The 14,732-nt window shown below is 50.7% G+C and overlaps 1 protein-coding gene across 1 annotated transcript in view; it reads right to left on the bottom strand.

Moving 5' to 3' along the window:
* LOC140384900 (fascin-like) overlaps positions 1-10,501 on the bottom strand; it is a 74,810-nt gene extending 64,309 nt beyond the window's left edge. The window contains exons 1-2 of the mRNA XM_072466820.1: positions 9,976-10,501; positions 5,276-5,557 (exon numbers count right to left, since the gene is read on the bottom strand). Coding sequence (XP_072322921.1) covers positions 5,276-5,557; positions 9,976-10,501 — 808 coding nt within the window. The remainder of the gene's footprint in view (positions 1-5,275; positions 5,558-9,975) is intronic.
* Positions 10,502-14,732: the final 4,231 nt, after the last annotated feature.

Below are 14,732 nucleotides of genomic sequence, written 5' to 3'. Positions count from 1 at the left end.
GGTCACCCAATCAACCGCTACCCCAGTGGTGATGCCGACTGCCACTCCAGTAAAATTTGCCGCCGTGCACTCAGAGAGGTGGCACAAGCTAGCACGGCACGGTAGCACAAGTGGATAGCACTGTGGCTTCGCAGCATCAGGCTCCCAGGTTCGATTCCCCGTTGGATCACTGTCTGTGCGGAGTCTGCATGTTCTCCCCGTGTCTGCATGGGTTTCCTCCGGGTGCTCCGGTTTCCTCCCACAGTCCAAAGACGTGCAGGTTAGGTGCATTGACCATGATAAAATTGCCCTTAGTGACCAAAAAGGTTAGCAGGGGTTATTGGGTTACGGGGATAGGGTGGAAGTGAGGGCTTAAGTGGGTCGGTGCAGACTCGATGGGCCGAATGGCCTCCTTCTGCACTGTATGTTCTATGTTCTAAGGTGAAGGCCACGACATCAGCCTTCCTCCTCTCCATGAGCTCCGGCTTCTCTGAAACCCCAAATATTGCCACCAAAGGGTCCGGGTCCACCGCCTCCTCCACTATCCTGGCTAAACAGTGAACCTACTCATTCTCACCCGAGTCATATGCACCCTGTGCACTCTTTAAACTGTATCAGGCTCATCCTTGCACAAGAGGAGGTCCCGTTTACCCTACACAGTGCCTCATTTCATACTCCCCAATTGATCTGCCCTCCCAACTCCCCTTCCCATTTCTCCTTGATCTTCACCACCCACCCGCCTCCGTGCCCCCCCTCCCCCAACCACTTGTATATATCCCCAATTCTTCCCTCCCCTTCCACATCCGGAAGCAGCAGTCGCTCCAGCAGGGTGTATCCCGGGAACCTAGGGAACCCCCACCAGACCTTCTGCGCAAAATCCCTAACCTGCAGATACCTGAACTCACTCCCCCTCGGCAGCTCTACCCTCTCCCTTAGCTCCTCTAGACTTGGGAACCCTTCCTCCAAATACAGATCCCTCAACATGGCCAGCCCCACTTCCCTCCACCTCCTGTATACACTATCCATCACCCTCCCCTCCCAAGATTCTCGCACAGCGGCGTTAACACCGACATTCCTTCCACCCATTCCTTCCGCCTCCTCAACTGATTCCATATCTTCACCGTGGACTGCACCACTGGGCTCCTTGAATACCTACTCGGAGTCATTGGCAACGCTGCCGTCACCATAGCCCTCAAACTAGACCCCTTACAAGATTCCTCCTCCGCTCTAACCCACACTATCCCTTCTCCTTCCCACCTTTGCCGCACCTTATCCACATTTGCCGCCCAATAATAATGAAGCAGGCTTGGCAACGCCAAGCCCTCCCCTGCTGCCTCTGCCCCTGTAGCAGGGTCCTCCCGACCCTTGGCACCTTCACCGCCCATTCAAAGTCCAAATGATTGTCTCCACTTTCCGAAATGCACTTATCATGGTCAATGCACCTAACCTGCACATCTTTGGACTGTGGGAGGAAACCGGAGCACCCGGAGGAAACCCATGCAGACACGGGGAGAACATGCAGAGCCTGAAAAATAAACTAGAACCTCACAGAATATTCATTTTCACCACTTGGACCCTCCCCACCAACATCAACTGCAGTGTATCCCACCACTTATGATCCTCCCTGGCTTCCTCCAACACCTCCAGGGGCCGTTCAAAGCCCTCCCCCCCAGCAACATCTCCAGCATTTTGGCTATATTAGAGCCAGCATCCATTCCCTCAATGCCCCCTGGCAACCCCACAATCCTCAGATTGTGACTCTGGGAGCGGTTCTCGAGATCTTCCACCTTCTCCTGAAGCCGCTTCTGGGTATCCCGTATTACCCCATCTCGGTCGCCAATACAGTAAGCTGCTCCTCAAGCTCCCCCACTGTCTCCTCCACCTTTTGGATCGCCTGGCTTTGGGTCTCCAGCCTTGGCTCCACAAGGTCGATCCCCGCCTTAAGCGGGTCCACCGTCTTCACCAGGTCCTCCAGAGATTCCTTTCTCTGCTGGCTCAACGTCTCATTAAAGAAGTCCACAAGCTGCTCCATCGACCATTGAGATGGTAGGGCTGACCCCTTGCTCTCAACACTTTGTCAGTCCTCGGCATCCTCATCACTAGAGATGACTGGCAAAAATGATAGGCATGAGCTTTGATGTTGTGGGGTGGGGGGATTACTTTCCATGGATGGGAGTTTGGCGGTGGCTGTGGGGTGGGGTAGAGGGTGCATGCCAGCAGCGCCGCATCTTTAGCTGGTTTAGCACAGGGCTAAATAGCTGACTTTTAAAGCAGACCAAGGCAGGCCAGCAGCACGGTTCAATTCCCGTACCAGCCTCCCCGAACAGACGCCGGAATGTGGCGACTAGGGGCTTTTCACAGTAACTTCATTTGAAGCCTACTTGTGACAATAAGCGATTTTCATTGCATCTCATCTTTACTGTGTTGTCACTGTGAGAGACATGGTGCTGAGTGTGCGTGGGAGTTCGCGGAGCATGGCGCCATGAAATGACAGCATGGAGGATCTGTATGGTTGAACAAAGTGAAGTTTAATTGAAGTGCTATATTACAATGGTGACATATCTCTACTAGTGCCTAGGTTCACCTGTGCCCACTAGGTGCTTAAAGTTTTGTTCTCTTCCTCACCCTCCTGCTACATCTAGGTGTTTCCCCAGGATCCACAGCTGAGGTTGAGGTGGCCTGGTGTCTTCCATGTCCTGTTGCCTGAGATGACCTTGGTGGGTGTTCCCTGGGGGAACCTGTAACTTGAGGGTCCAGGCCTACTTTTGCTTGCATGGGTGTTGTTGTGCTATCCTCCTCGGTGTCTGGGGCTGGAGGTTCACTCACAGGGAGGGGGTGTCAGAAGGACTGGACACCCCAGAGTCTCCTGATGCTCCTCTTCCCTTTGGGGCTCCTGGGCTCCTCCATGGGAAAGAGGGGCAGCTGGAGTGAGATCCAGAAGCCCCTCCATCCTCTGGCGCTGGCATTCGTGGATTCTCACTAGTACCTGCACCATGCAGTTGAAGCTGCACCACCGATCTCATGCCCTCAGCCATACAGGTCTTGAGCTGAACCATGGACCAGACGTTCCCTGCCATGGAGTGCACATCCTGGCCTTGTTGCGTCGGTCTGACGGCACCATCTCCTCGGACAGAAGGCGATGGGTTTTGATTGACTGATCCTCCAGTCGCTTATATTCCATAGTCTAAAGTAGCAAAGAATGACAAATGGCCTCATTGAAACAGGCATTATTCTCTCAGGACTCTACAGAGCAGATGCAGAATGTAAAAGTTTTCCTCAGATGGGTGGTTTACAGCCTGGGGATGTTGTCTGCAAATTACAATGCGACGATTTTAAACATAGATAGGAGGAATTACTTAACTCATAGTAGTGTGAATCTTTTTAATCTCTAAAATTGACGATCAAAGAGAGTGTTCAGGTTCAGCCATTGAGCATATTCAAGACAGATGCAGGAAGACTGAATTGAATTTTTAAAAAAATCTTCTCCTGGGTCAGCATGTTGACGTCAGGAGGAGGTGGTGTTTCTCTCTGGGTTCCGGACATGTGCACTGATGAGCGGGTATGCATGCGCAGCGCGCCCGCATTTTAAAAACTGGTCGTAGCGAATGCCGCAATGGATGGCTCCGTGATCCTCCCGACACCCGCTGGTGACCCACTCGCGGGTCGCGACCCCTACTTTGAAAATGCCTACATTAGGAGGCAGACCCTGGCTGCACGATGAAGGTCATTTGTCTCATTCCAGCATTGTTGCCCCATTCTCTTGTGCTGCGAGCTGTCATCGCTACTGTCTCCCAGACGAGAGTGGTGACCCTGGTTGATGGACATCTGCGGGAATGGGGGTAGAGGATGTCACGTCTCTGCTCCACACCTTTAAAGGGATCTGTGAGGGTTCCCTCTGAAATCTTGGTGCTGTCTTCCTGAAAGCTGTCTCCCAACTGGACAGGGGAGTGCTGGGAAGGTGTTTAAAAGGAGTGCCCAGTGATTGCAGAGATCAAGAATTCCCTGGGTAAGTGAATCAGAGGCAAGCCACCACAAGCACGGCGTGGAATCACATGGGAGAAAAAAATTTGCACAAGAGGTTGAATAATCAGTGAGTTTTTCCCTCTTTGGCAGCGGTGGGATTCTCTCCGGTTTTCTCACTGGAACCGACACTTTGAAAAAGTATGGTAAGATTCTGCCAAGGGTTCGAGGCAATATATTATTAAGATGCTAATAAGCTAGTCTTGATTTTTGTGTTCGCAGACTGTAAGTAAACTTATTTGTTAACCTGCCGTGACAATCAAAACCCATCCCATCACTTGAAATGGAAAGCCCGTGATCCCTTTTTGTGACTGTGAATAGCAGGATAGAGACATGGGCTCAGGCAAACAGTGGAGTTTTTGGAAATAGGAAAGTTGCAAAGGCAGTCAAGTTTGTTAAAGAGATGTGAAGTATTTTATTAAGGTAGAGATTTGAAAATCTGAATGATAGTAGCATGGAGTTTCCTTTATTTTGAAACGTTTAAATTGTATGGATTGAATTGAATGATCTGAATAAAACAATTGCTTTGTACGTTCACCTTAAAATTAAGTAAAGCAATTTAAATTATTTGTGCCTGGCCTTGTCTCACCAAGTGTTTGCTAGGTTAGCTTTTGAAGTTGTATGTGTATAAAAGATGTCAGGTCAAAGGGTGTATTAGCATTACATCCTTAAGAATTGGGTACTCTAAATTTATTTTAAAAAAGGATTACATCCTTGGATTACTCTGTAATATAAGTGGATGTAAGACAATGTGAGTTAATTCCCACTCACTGCTTATGGAGTGAAAGGCACCACACTGCACCTAACCAGGTACCTAGGATAGAATCAAATTTGTTATAGTGAGTGAGGGTTTTGAAAAATTCAGATCTGGTAGGAGAGGACTTCCGAAGTACCTCAAACAAGAAGCATTCGCTGCAGGTAAAGTGGCGGTGATAGTAAATGAGGCTCCATCTACTCTGCTATTAATAATTGCTGATTTAGGACATCATTTTGGATACAAGAATCATAATTGTTCATATCAGAAATACTTTAAACCCTAGAAAAGGCAGACTGGTTGGATTTGTTGCAACAATTTCTACACCTGAAAAATTAACTTGCACAAATGTTAACTAATCTGCTGAATGTGCCCAGCATTTTTGTTTATTTTCTATTGTGTTCGTACAATAGGATATAGGATGTTAAGCTTGTACTTGGTGGTGAAACCAAAATTGTTAATATTCTGACAACGAGTTTATAAAAGCTGTTCTGGTGTCATTTGACGAATTTTGCTTCTTACCTGGTTTAAGACTGACATATTTGCTGTTGAGTATTGATCTGATGGTGACTTGCCCAGGGCTTGGGTCAGGAGAGAAAAGTTCCTCCAAGCTGGGGCTGTCAGTTTTAATGGTTCTAATATAGCTGTCTCTTCCAGTCAGAAATCTTCCTTCATTGTCCTTTAAGCAAATCATTCCACACCTTATCTCTGGGATGTACAAGGTCCTTGATGACTGACAGGGCTCAAGTTTCCCATTCCAGGCAATAAGATCTCCACTACTTGTCCTTATGCTATATTTCTTCTCTTTAGGAACAAAATGAAATGAAACTTTTTATATCACATCATAATGTTATAAAAGATTTACATCTCTTTCTCAGATGGAAAGCTAAGAGATTTGATTAATCTGCTGTAGCCATTATCACAAAATTATGTTATTATTGTCACTACAATCCTTCTCACAAAACCTACACTTGGCCACTTTGCTCTTGCAAACTATTCCCAATCTCCAATCTCCCTTTCCTCTCCAAAGTCCTTGAATCCGCCTCCCAGGTCCGTGTCCTTCTTTCCCGGAACTCCATGTTTGAATCCCTCCAATGAGGCTTCCAGCTGTACCCAAGCACTGAAACAAGGCCCTTCAAAGTGGGATTGCTCTCATCTGCTTCCCAGTCATAGCCAGAGAATCATCTGCAATGGCTTCTGTTATGGGCCAGGGTTTAGAAAACTCCAAAGTATATCATGGAGTTCACCTGACCTAAAACTGTTTCTCAATTTTGGTTACGATGAGGACAAGGGCCTGCCTGTCAGGTGCTATTCAACAAGGGCCTTCAGCACTTTTAAAAAACAAGCTTTATTCTACGAATTTAGTTAACATTTTTATAAACACACACAGTCAGCATTTTTATCAACTATCAACATAAGTACTCCACACAGGGCAGCAGGGTGGCGCAGTGGGTTAGCCCTGCTGCCTCACGGCGCCGAGGTCTCAGGTTCAATCCCAGCTCTGGGTCACTGTTCGTGTGGAGTTTGCACATTCTCCCCGTGTTTGCGTGGGTTTCGCCCCCACAACCCAAGGATGTGCTGGCTAGGTGGATTGGCCACGCTAAATTGCCCCTTAATTGGAAAAAATTAATTGGGTCCTCTACATTAAACATTTTTTTTAAAATAAATAAATAAATAATTAGCTACAGTAATCTATGTATTACCCTGAATAAATTCCCCCCTTTAACTGTTCCAATTTAATAACAAGATCCTATAAACCAGAAACCACCTTTTCAAAGGTGTGGCCCAGAACACAGCACTCAAGACCTGGTATGGATGCCCTTGTTTCCTTTCCAAAACAGCAGGTTTGAATTCCTTCCAGAAAGCAATTTTTTCTTTTAAGTTATCAAGTAATCTGGAAACAACTTTTAAACTGAAGATAGAGAGACAGGCCAAGATACTTCTCTTTCTGAGTACAGCAGCCAAATGTGAAAACGAAAGCAAAAAAACTCAGAGCCACCAAAGCAGCCCAAAGTCAAAGCGAAAGTAAAACCAGCTCGCAGAGCCACAGCCCAGCTCCACCCACACAATGACATCACTGAAGCCATGTTGCACTATCTACATGTTGCCCCATGGTATTAAAACATACCATGGGGTGTTTGTGAGAGCACCAAGGCCCTGTTGTTTGCCGTGGCCGCACCCATGGATTTTTCTTTCCCTTGGAACCCTTTGGTTCCTGTACCCTACTTCCCCTGTACCCTGGGTCGTGTCTCCCCTCCTCCCCTTTTCCTATCTCACCCCCCATCTTTCTTCTTTTGTCTGTTTCAGTCCACACTCCCTTATTGGTTGCTCGTCACAAACAGGTCCTCGAACAGGTTGATAAATTGCTCCCATGTGTTGCTGAAGCCTTCCTCCAATTCTCTGATGGTGAATTTTATCTCCCCCCCCCCCCCCCATCTGCTCCATAAAAGTGTTCAGTTCCTTTGCCATCACTGATTGTTTCTCTGATTTGGGGCTGGATTTGTTCGTTGTTGGGTCCTGTACCACCATGTCTCCCACCATGTTGAGTTGGTGGGAGTTTAGGTTGGGGATCTCCACCATGGTTTTTTAAAATAAAGACCACGTCGCCCCAGATGGGACACAGGTGCTCCTTCCAGCACGCCGCTAACTGTTACGTACCCCGGGTCTGTCACCGTGTTTGTCGCTGTGAAGGTCGTCCTTTTGCTATAAATAGTATGGCCACCCCCCTCGCCCTTGTACAAAGACACACTTGGTATGTCTGCCCTATCCAGCTCTTCCTTACCTTCAGCCGGTCCTTCTCGCTCAGGTGTGTCTCTTGAAGGAAGACTATGTCGACCCTCAGGCTTTTTAGATGGGTGATGACTCTGGATCTTCTCAGCAGGCCATTGAGTCCCCTGACATTCCAGCTGAATATTCTGATGGGGTTTCTGTACCCCCCCACGCCTCCTGCGGGGTCAGCCATACTTACCATGAGATTGAGCCTCTGCACGCCAGGGTTTCCCTTTGTTTGTGGGCCACCCAACATGGCCACCATTGTCTTCTGTGTTCCAGCCATTCCCACGTGCCACCTGTTGTGACCAGTGTTCTGCCCTCTTCCCCGCCCCCTACCTAATCCCTAACCCCACCCCCCTGTGCCCATTTGCACTTGCAGTCCCTTCGTCTCTTTTCCCGTATCCCTATTGGCTCCCACCCTACCTAAATCCCCTTTTATCCCTCGTTTGCCCACACCCCCCTCACCTCCCTGGTTCACTGTTTTGCATCCCCCCCCTCCCCCCCTTCTGCGAGGTCCTCCTTTTCAGGAGCTGCACCGCAACTCCCCCTATTTTACTCCCACACATTAGCATACTCCCTCCTGGGAGCAGCTCTATTGTCCCTCAGCCCGTCTTGTCCTCCCCCCCGCTCCCTTTCCATTTCAGTGTACCTCTGGCCTCTCTCCGCCGCCGTGCCCCCCCCCCCCCCCCCCCCAACAGATCATGTAGGCATTCAGAACAAAAAGAAAGTCTTGTTTATGAGTTCTTGATTGTCCATTATTGTTGTCTTCCCAGCCCACTTTTCACCTTGTTTTAAATAAAGCCACTTTGGCCCCATTAAACTCCACCCAGGTCTGCTCCAATGTCCTGGTAGATGTGGATTATATGTCCCTCCCATCTACAGGACCATGTGCTCCTCGCCCAGTTCAGCATCCACTCTTTGTCCTGACACTTAATATGGTTTCGCTATTATTGCCCTTGGTGGTTCTCCTAATTTGGGCGTTTGCTGGAGCGATCTGTGAGCCCGGTCCACCTATGGGGGTTCGGCATAGCCTTCCGCTTCGACCAGCTTTCTAAGGATTCTCGCAACATACTCTTCCGGGTTTCTGCCCTCTGTGCCTTCAGGTAGCCTGAAAATCCTCAGGTTCGGTGGCAGCACCTGTTCTCCTGATCGTCAACCTTCTCCTTGAGCAGTGTCTGGGTTGTTATCAATGCTGCCACCCCGGCCTCGAGCAAGATGATTTGCGCACTCTGTTCGGTGGCCGCTTTCTCCAGGTCTCGCACCGTCGCTTCCAGGGTCTCCAGTCTCTGCTTCATTCAACGCCTCTTTAAGGGGGTCCAGAGAGATTTCCATGGCCGACATGAGGTCCTCCTGTATAGAGTCCCTGGCTGGGATTCTCCGAGCCCGTGCCAGGTCGGTGTTTACGCCAGCGTCAACACTTGGCCGGGATTTTGTTTTGTTACCTTTTGTATCTGGGTGAAAAGGGCCTAAATTAAAGTTCCTAAGAGAGAACCACCTTTCGTGCAACCTTGCAACTGTAGCAAGTAATTAGGAAGGCTTATTGCAAGGGGATGGAGTACAAAAGTAGGGAAGCCTTGTTATAACTGTATAGAGCATTGGTGATACCATACCTGGAGTACTATGTACAGCTTTGGTCTCCTTATTTCAGAAAATATGTACTTCCATTGGAAGCTGTTCAGAAAGGATTCAATAGGTTAATTTCTGGGATGAACGAGTTGTCTTCTGAGGAAAGATTGAGTAGGTTTGACATATACTCATTGGAATTCAGAAGGATAGAAGATGATCTTATTGAAACATCTGAGTCTGAGGGGACTTGACAGGAAAGATGCTGCAAAGCTGTTTCCCCTTATGGAGGAATCTAGACCCAGGGTGTCACAGTTTCAAACTAAGGGGTCTCCCATTTAAGGCAGAGATTAGGAGAAATTTATTCTCTCAGAAGATTGTTGAAATTTGTAATTCACCCCAGAGAGCAGTGCAGGTTGGATCATTGAACATATTTAAGGTTGAGTTGGACAGATCTTTGATCCAAAAGGTTATGAGGTGCAGGCAGGAAAGTGCAATTCAAGTCACAATCTAATCAGCCATGATCTTATTGAATAGCAGAGCAGATTCAAAAGGCCAAATGGCTTACTCCTGCTATTTCTTATGTGGAATAGTGTCCTTACAAAGGGGTTTAAGGGAGAAAATTAGAAGGAAAATATTAATGCTTAAACAGTACTGCCTGAAATTCTACCTTCTTGCCTCAAGCAGGTTGTATTGTTAGTTATGTCACTGGGGATGTACAGAGAGAACATTGTTACCAGGTGATTTAACCTCTGCTTCCCTTATACATCTTCCTTCAATCAAAGCTGCAGTGGCAGAATGCTGGAGGAAATTGGGGCAAATTTACAATACAGGCAGGCTCTTAAGAAGGTATAAAAACAGCTTTAAAAATTGATTGTTCCTTGTACCTTTGAAGTTAAACATGAGCGCCATAACACACTCTCGGCCCCAGGGCAACTCACTGTCACATTGTACTGCGTTCTCATTGGCATCATACCGCAGGTATTTCTTCTTGCCTTGGTTAAACATGCTGATATTGGGATGGATGGCTAAATGCAGTACCCATTTCTCGCTTTCTGAGATTGTCTGAGCAAAGCAAGTGATATTATCTTCTGCTCCTCCCAAGTACCGTTTGGTTTCTTCAGACTGCAAGGAGACCTTGCCGTCCGGATGGGTGATCATTACAAACTTATTATAAGGATTGGGAACCTCCCGATCGCAGGTGATTTTCCCATTATTATCTCCAGCTAAGTATCTCCTCAGAGAGCTCCTGATGTGGACCATGGGGGAATTCTCCTTCAAAAACTCTATGGTCCAGATCTGTTTAATCTTCAAGATGGTACTGGTAGCATTCACTCTGAAATTGAAGTTCTCTGCTGTCAAGTATTTTTGGGCTGAGTTGATCAGACCAACTGGAAGCACCCTGTAAACCATCTTCCCTTGTTGATATATTAAGCTGCAAGTGTTACCAGCACAGTTTGCACCTCTGTGACATCATTAGTGTACTGGAGCAGGGTAACTGTGACATTACGTATCTTTGTGACATCAGAGAAAATCACTGTGAAAATAGTGAATGAGGTGAAGACAGGATATGGCTTGGGCAGCAGTACATGGCAAACTCACCACTCACTGAGAAAATATTTCCAATTTCCGTTTCTCAATTCCATAGATAAAGATTCTGCAAACAAGAAAATTAATTTTGCGTATACTAACCAATTCATGTTGTTTACCACACACTTGGGACAGTTTCTCCAAGAAAATTTAAATTAGTCTGATACTACTGTGGCGCACAAAGACTCCGTGAGACGAATAGAGTGAAGTCGATGAGGCTTTATTAAGCGTGTCTGTTCCCCAGCAGCCCGATAGTAAACTGGCCTGCGGGGGAAGGCACCGGCTTCTTATACTTCGCCTTCAGGGCGGAGTATGAGGTCAACGGCCAACCAGGACCCGGGATCTGTCAGCCAATGACATTAGGGCTTCCAGTCCCACATGACCCCCAATACATACTACCACATTCACCCCTTGTCAAAAATGAACCCGGCGGGGTGATGCTTCGTATGGTGGTAAGGGTTTACAGTACTGGTCCTGGGAGGATAGAACAGTTACATGGTAGTACAGTATTGGACAGTATCGTCCTGTTACAACTATTTACAGAGGATATAGGAAAAACAAAATGTTCATTGGACAGTCCATCTTTGTTTTACATCGACGCCACGAGTCGGTCGGGCGGTCTGGTCGTCCGTGTCGATCGCCTCGTCCCCGGCGGTGGTAGTGGTGCTTGTACCAGCGTTGTCGCCTCCGGGAGCCGCACGGTTTCAGCTGTCGGTGCAAAGGGGAGGGGGACTGATCCTCCTGGGAATGGGGCGGTCGCGGGGTGCGGCGGTGGCAGGAAGGGGGGCGGTTGGGTTGATGGTGCCGGGGGGGTGTGCGTGGTGCCGGCGGGCGCCAGATCCCGCAGGGAGACCGTGTCCTGTCGGCCGTCGGGGTACTCCACGTAGGCGTACTGGGGGTTTGCGTGGAGGAGGTGAACCCTTTCGACCAACGGGTCCGCCTTATGTGCCCGCACGTGCTTTCGGAGCAGGATGGGTCCTGGGGCCGCCAGCCAGGTCGGCAGCGACGTTCCAGAGGAGGACCTCCTAGGGAAGACAAGGAGACGCTCGTGAGGCGTTTGATTAGTGCTCGTACATAATAACGACCGGATGGAATGGAGAGCGTCCGGGAGGACCTCCTGCCACCGTGAAACTGGGAGATCCCTGGACCGTAGGGCCAGTAGGACGGCCTTCCAGACCGTGCCGTTCTCCCTTTCTACTTGCCCGTTCCCCCGGGGGTTGTAGCTGGTCGTCCTGCTTGAAGCTATGCCCTTGCTGAGCAGGAACTGGCACAGCTCGTCACTCATGAAAGAGGACCCCCTGTCGCTGTGGACGTATGCGGGGTAACCGAACAGCGTGAAGATGCTGTTCAGGGCTTTAATGACTGTGGCCGCGGTCATGTCCGAGCAGGGAATGGCAAAAGGGAAGCGGGAGTATTCGTCCACTACATTAAGGAAATACGCGTTGCGGTCGGTGGAGGGGAGGGGCCCTTTGAAATCGAGACTGAGGCGTTCAAAGGGACGGGAAGCCTTAATCAGGTGCGCTCCATCTGGCCTGAAAAAATGCGGTTTGCATTCTGCGCAGATGTGGCAGTCTCTTGTGACTGTACGGACCTCCTCTAAGGAGTATGGGAGATTGCGGGACTTGATGAAGTGGTAAAACCGAGTGACCCCCGGGTGACAGAGGTCCTCGTGGAGGGCTTGGAGGCGGTCAATTTGTGCGTTGGCACATGTCCCGCGGGATAGGGCATCAGACGGCTCGTTCAGCTTTCCGGGCCGGTACAAGATCTCATAGTTGAAGGTGGAGAGTTCGATCCTCCACCGCAAGATCTGGTCGTTCTTGATCTTGCCCCGCTGTGCATTATCGAACATGAAGGCTACCGACCGTTGGTCAGTGAGGAGAGTGAATCTCCTGCCGGCTAGGTAATGCCTCCAATGTCGCACAGCTTCCACTATGGCTTGGGCTTCCTTTTCCACTGAGGAGTGGCAGATTTCTGAGGCGTGGAGGGTTCGGGAGAAGAAGGCCACGGGTCTGCCCGCTTGGTTAAGGGTAGCCGCTAGAGCTACGTCAGAGGCGTCGCTCTCGACCTGGAAGGGGAGGGACTCGTCGATGGCGCGCATCGTGGCCTTTGCGATGTCCGCTTTGATGCGGCTGAAAGCCTGGCAAGCCTCTGTCGACAGCGGGAAAGTCGTGGTCTGTATTAGGGGGCGGGCCTTGTCTGCGTACTGGGGGACCCACTGGGCGTAGTATGAAAAGAACCCCAGGCAGGGCTTTTGGGCAGTGCGGGAGGGGAAATTCCATGAGTGCGCGCATACGTTCGGGGTCGGGGCCTATTATCCCATTGCGCACTATGTAGCCCAGAATGGCTAGCCGATCGGTGCTAAAAACGCACTTGTCCTCGTTGTACGTGAGGTTCAAGGCTTTGGCAGTCTGGAGGAATTTTTGGAGGTTGGCGTCGTGGTCCTGCTGATCGTGGCCGCAGATGGTTACATTGTCGAGGTACGGGAACGTGGCCCGTAACCCATGTTGATCAACCATTCGGTCCATTTCCCGTTGGAAGACCGAGACGCCGTTTGTGACGCCAAAAGGGACCCGTAGGAAATGGTATAACCGCCCGTCTGCCTCGAAGGCTGTGTACTTGCGGTCACTTGGGCGGATGGGGAGCTGATGGTAGGCGGACTTGAGGTCCACGGTGGAGAAGACTTTATACTGGGCAATCCGATTGACCATGTCGGATATGCGGGGGAGAGGGTACGCGTCTAGTTGTGTGTACCTGTTGATGGTCTGGCTATAGTCAATGACCATCCTTTGTTTCTCCCCTGTCTTCACTACTACCACCTGCGCTCTCCAGGGACTATTGCTGGCCTGGATTATGCCCTCCTTTAGTAGCCGCTGGACTTCGGAGCGAATGAAGGTCCGGTCCTGGGCGCTGTACCGTCTGCTCCTAGTGGCGACGGGTTTGCAATCCGGGGTGAGGTTCGCAAACAAGGACGGGGGTTGCACCTTGAGGGTGGCGAGGCCGCAGATAGTGAGTGGGGGTATGGGGCCGCCGAATTTAAACGTAAGGCTCTGTAGGTTACATTGAAAATCTAAGCCCAGCAAGGTGGGGGCACAGAGTTGGGGAAGGACGTTAAGTTTGTAGTTTTTGAATTCCCTCCCCTGTACCGTTAGGGTAACTATGCAGAATCCCTGGATCTGTACGGAGTGGGATCCTGCAGCTAGGCAAATCTTTTGTGCGCTGGGGAAGGTAGTTAAGGAACAGCGTCTTACCGTGTCGGGATGTATAAAACTTTCCGTGCTCCCGGAGTCAACTAGGCATGGCGTCTCGTGGCCGTTAATTAGGACCGTTGTCGTCGTCGTCTGGAGAGTCCGGGGCCGAGCCTGATCGAGTGTAACCGAAGCGAGCCGTGGTTGTAGTAGTGGGGTGGGGTCCGATGTTGCCGTCCAAGATGGCGTCGGGGATGGACAAAATGGCCACCCCCATACATCGCCCGTGGCTGAGGGGTCACAAGATGGCGTCGGGGGTGGACAAAATGGCCGCCCCCATGCGTCGTACAGGTCGGGGGCGGTCCAAGATGGCGGGGACCCTCCTCCCCTCGTGGTGGTCGGGACCCAAAATGGCGGCGTCTGCGGGTCGCACATTGAGTGCTGGGGGGTCTGGGGGGCGCTAGGACCGCGCGGAGTTCCTGCATTGCGAGCGCCCGGGCCGCGGGCGCTAGGACCGCGCGGAGTTCCTTGACTGCGAGCGCCAGGGCCGCGGGCGCTAGGACCGCGCGGAGCTCCCTCGCTGGGGACAGCGGTGGTCGGGGTCCAGGTAAGTTGTATTGCCGGCGGGTCAGGCGTGGGGCGCGGGACGGGGGTGAGGGCCCAGGTCGGCGGCGCCGGCGGGTCAGGCGTGGGGCGCGGGACGGGGGTGAGGGCCCAGGTCGGCGGCGCCGGCGGGTCAGGCGTGGGGCGCGGGACGGGGGTGAGGGCCCAGGTCGGCGGCGCCGGCGGGTCAGGCGTGGGGCCGCGAGCGCTGGCACCGCGCGGAGCTCCCTCGCCGGGGACAGCGGTGGTCGGGGCCCAGGCCGGCG

This window comes from Scyliorhinus torazame, chromosome 10 (genome assembly GCF_047496885.1).
Source record: "Scyliorhinus torazame isolate Kashiwa2021f chromosome 10, sScyTor2.1, whole genome shotgun sequence".
Taxonomy (NCBI): Eukaryota; Metazoa; Chordata; class Chondrichthyes; order Carcharhiniformes; family Scyliorhinidae; genus Scyliorhinus; species Scyliorhinus torazame.
Note: the sequence above shows the minus strand (reverse complement) of the source record. Positions and strands in the feature narration are given on the sequence as shown.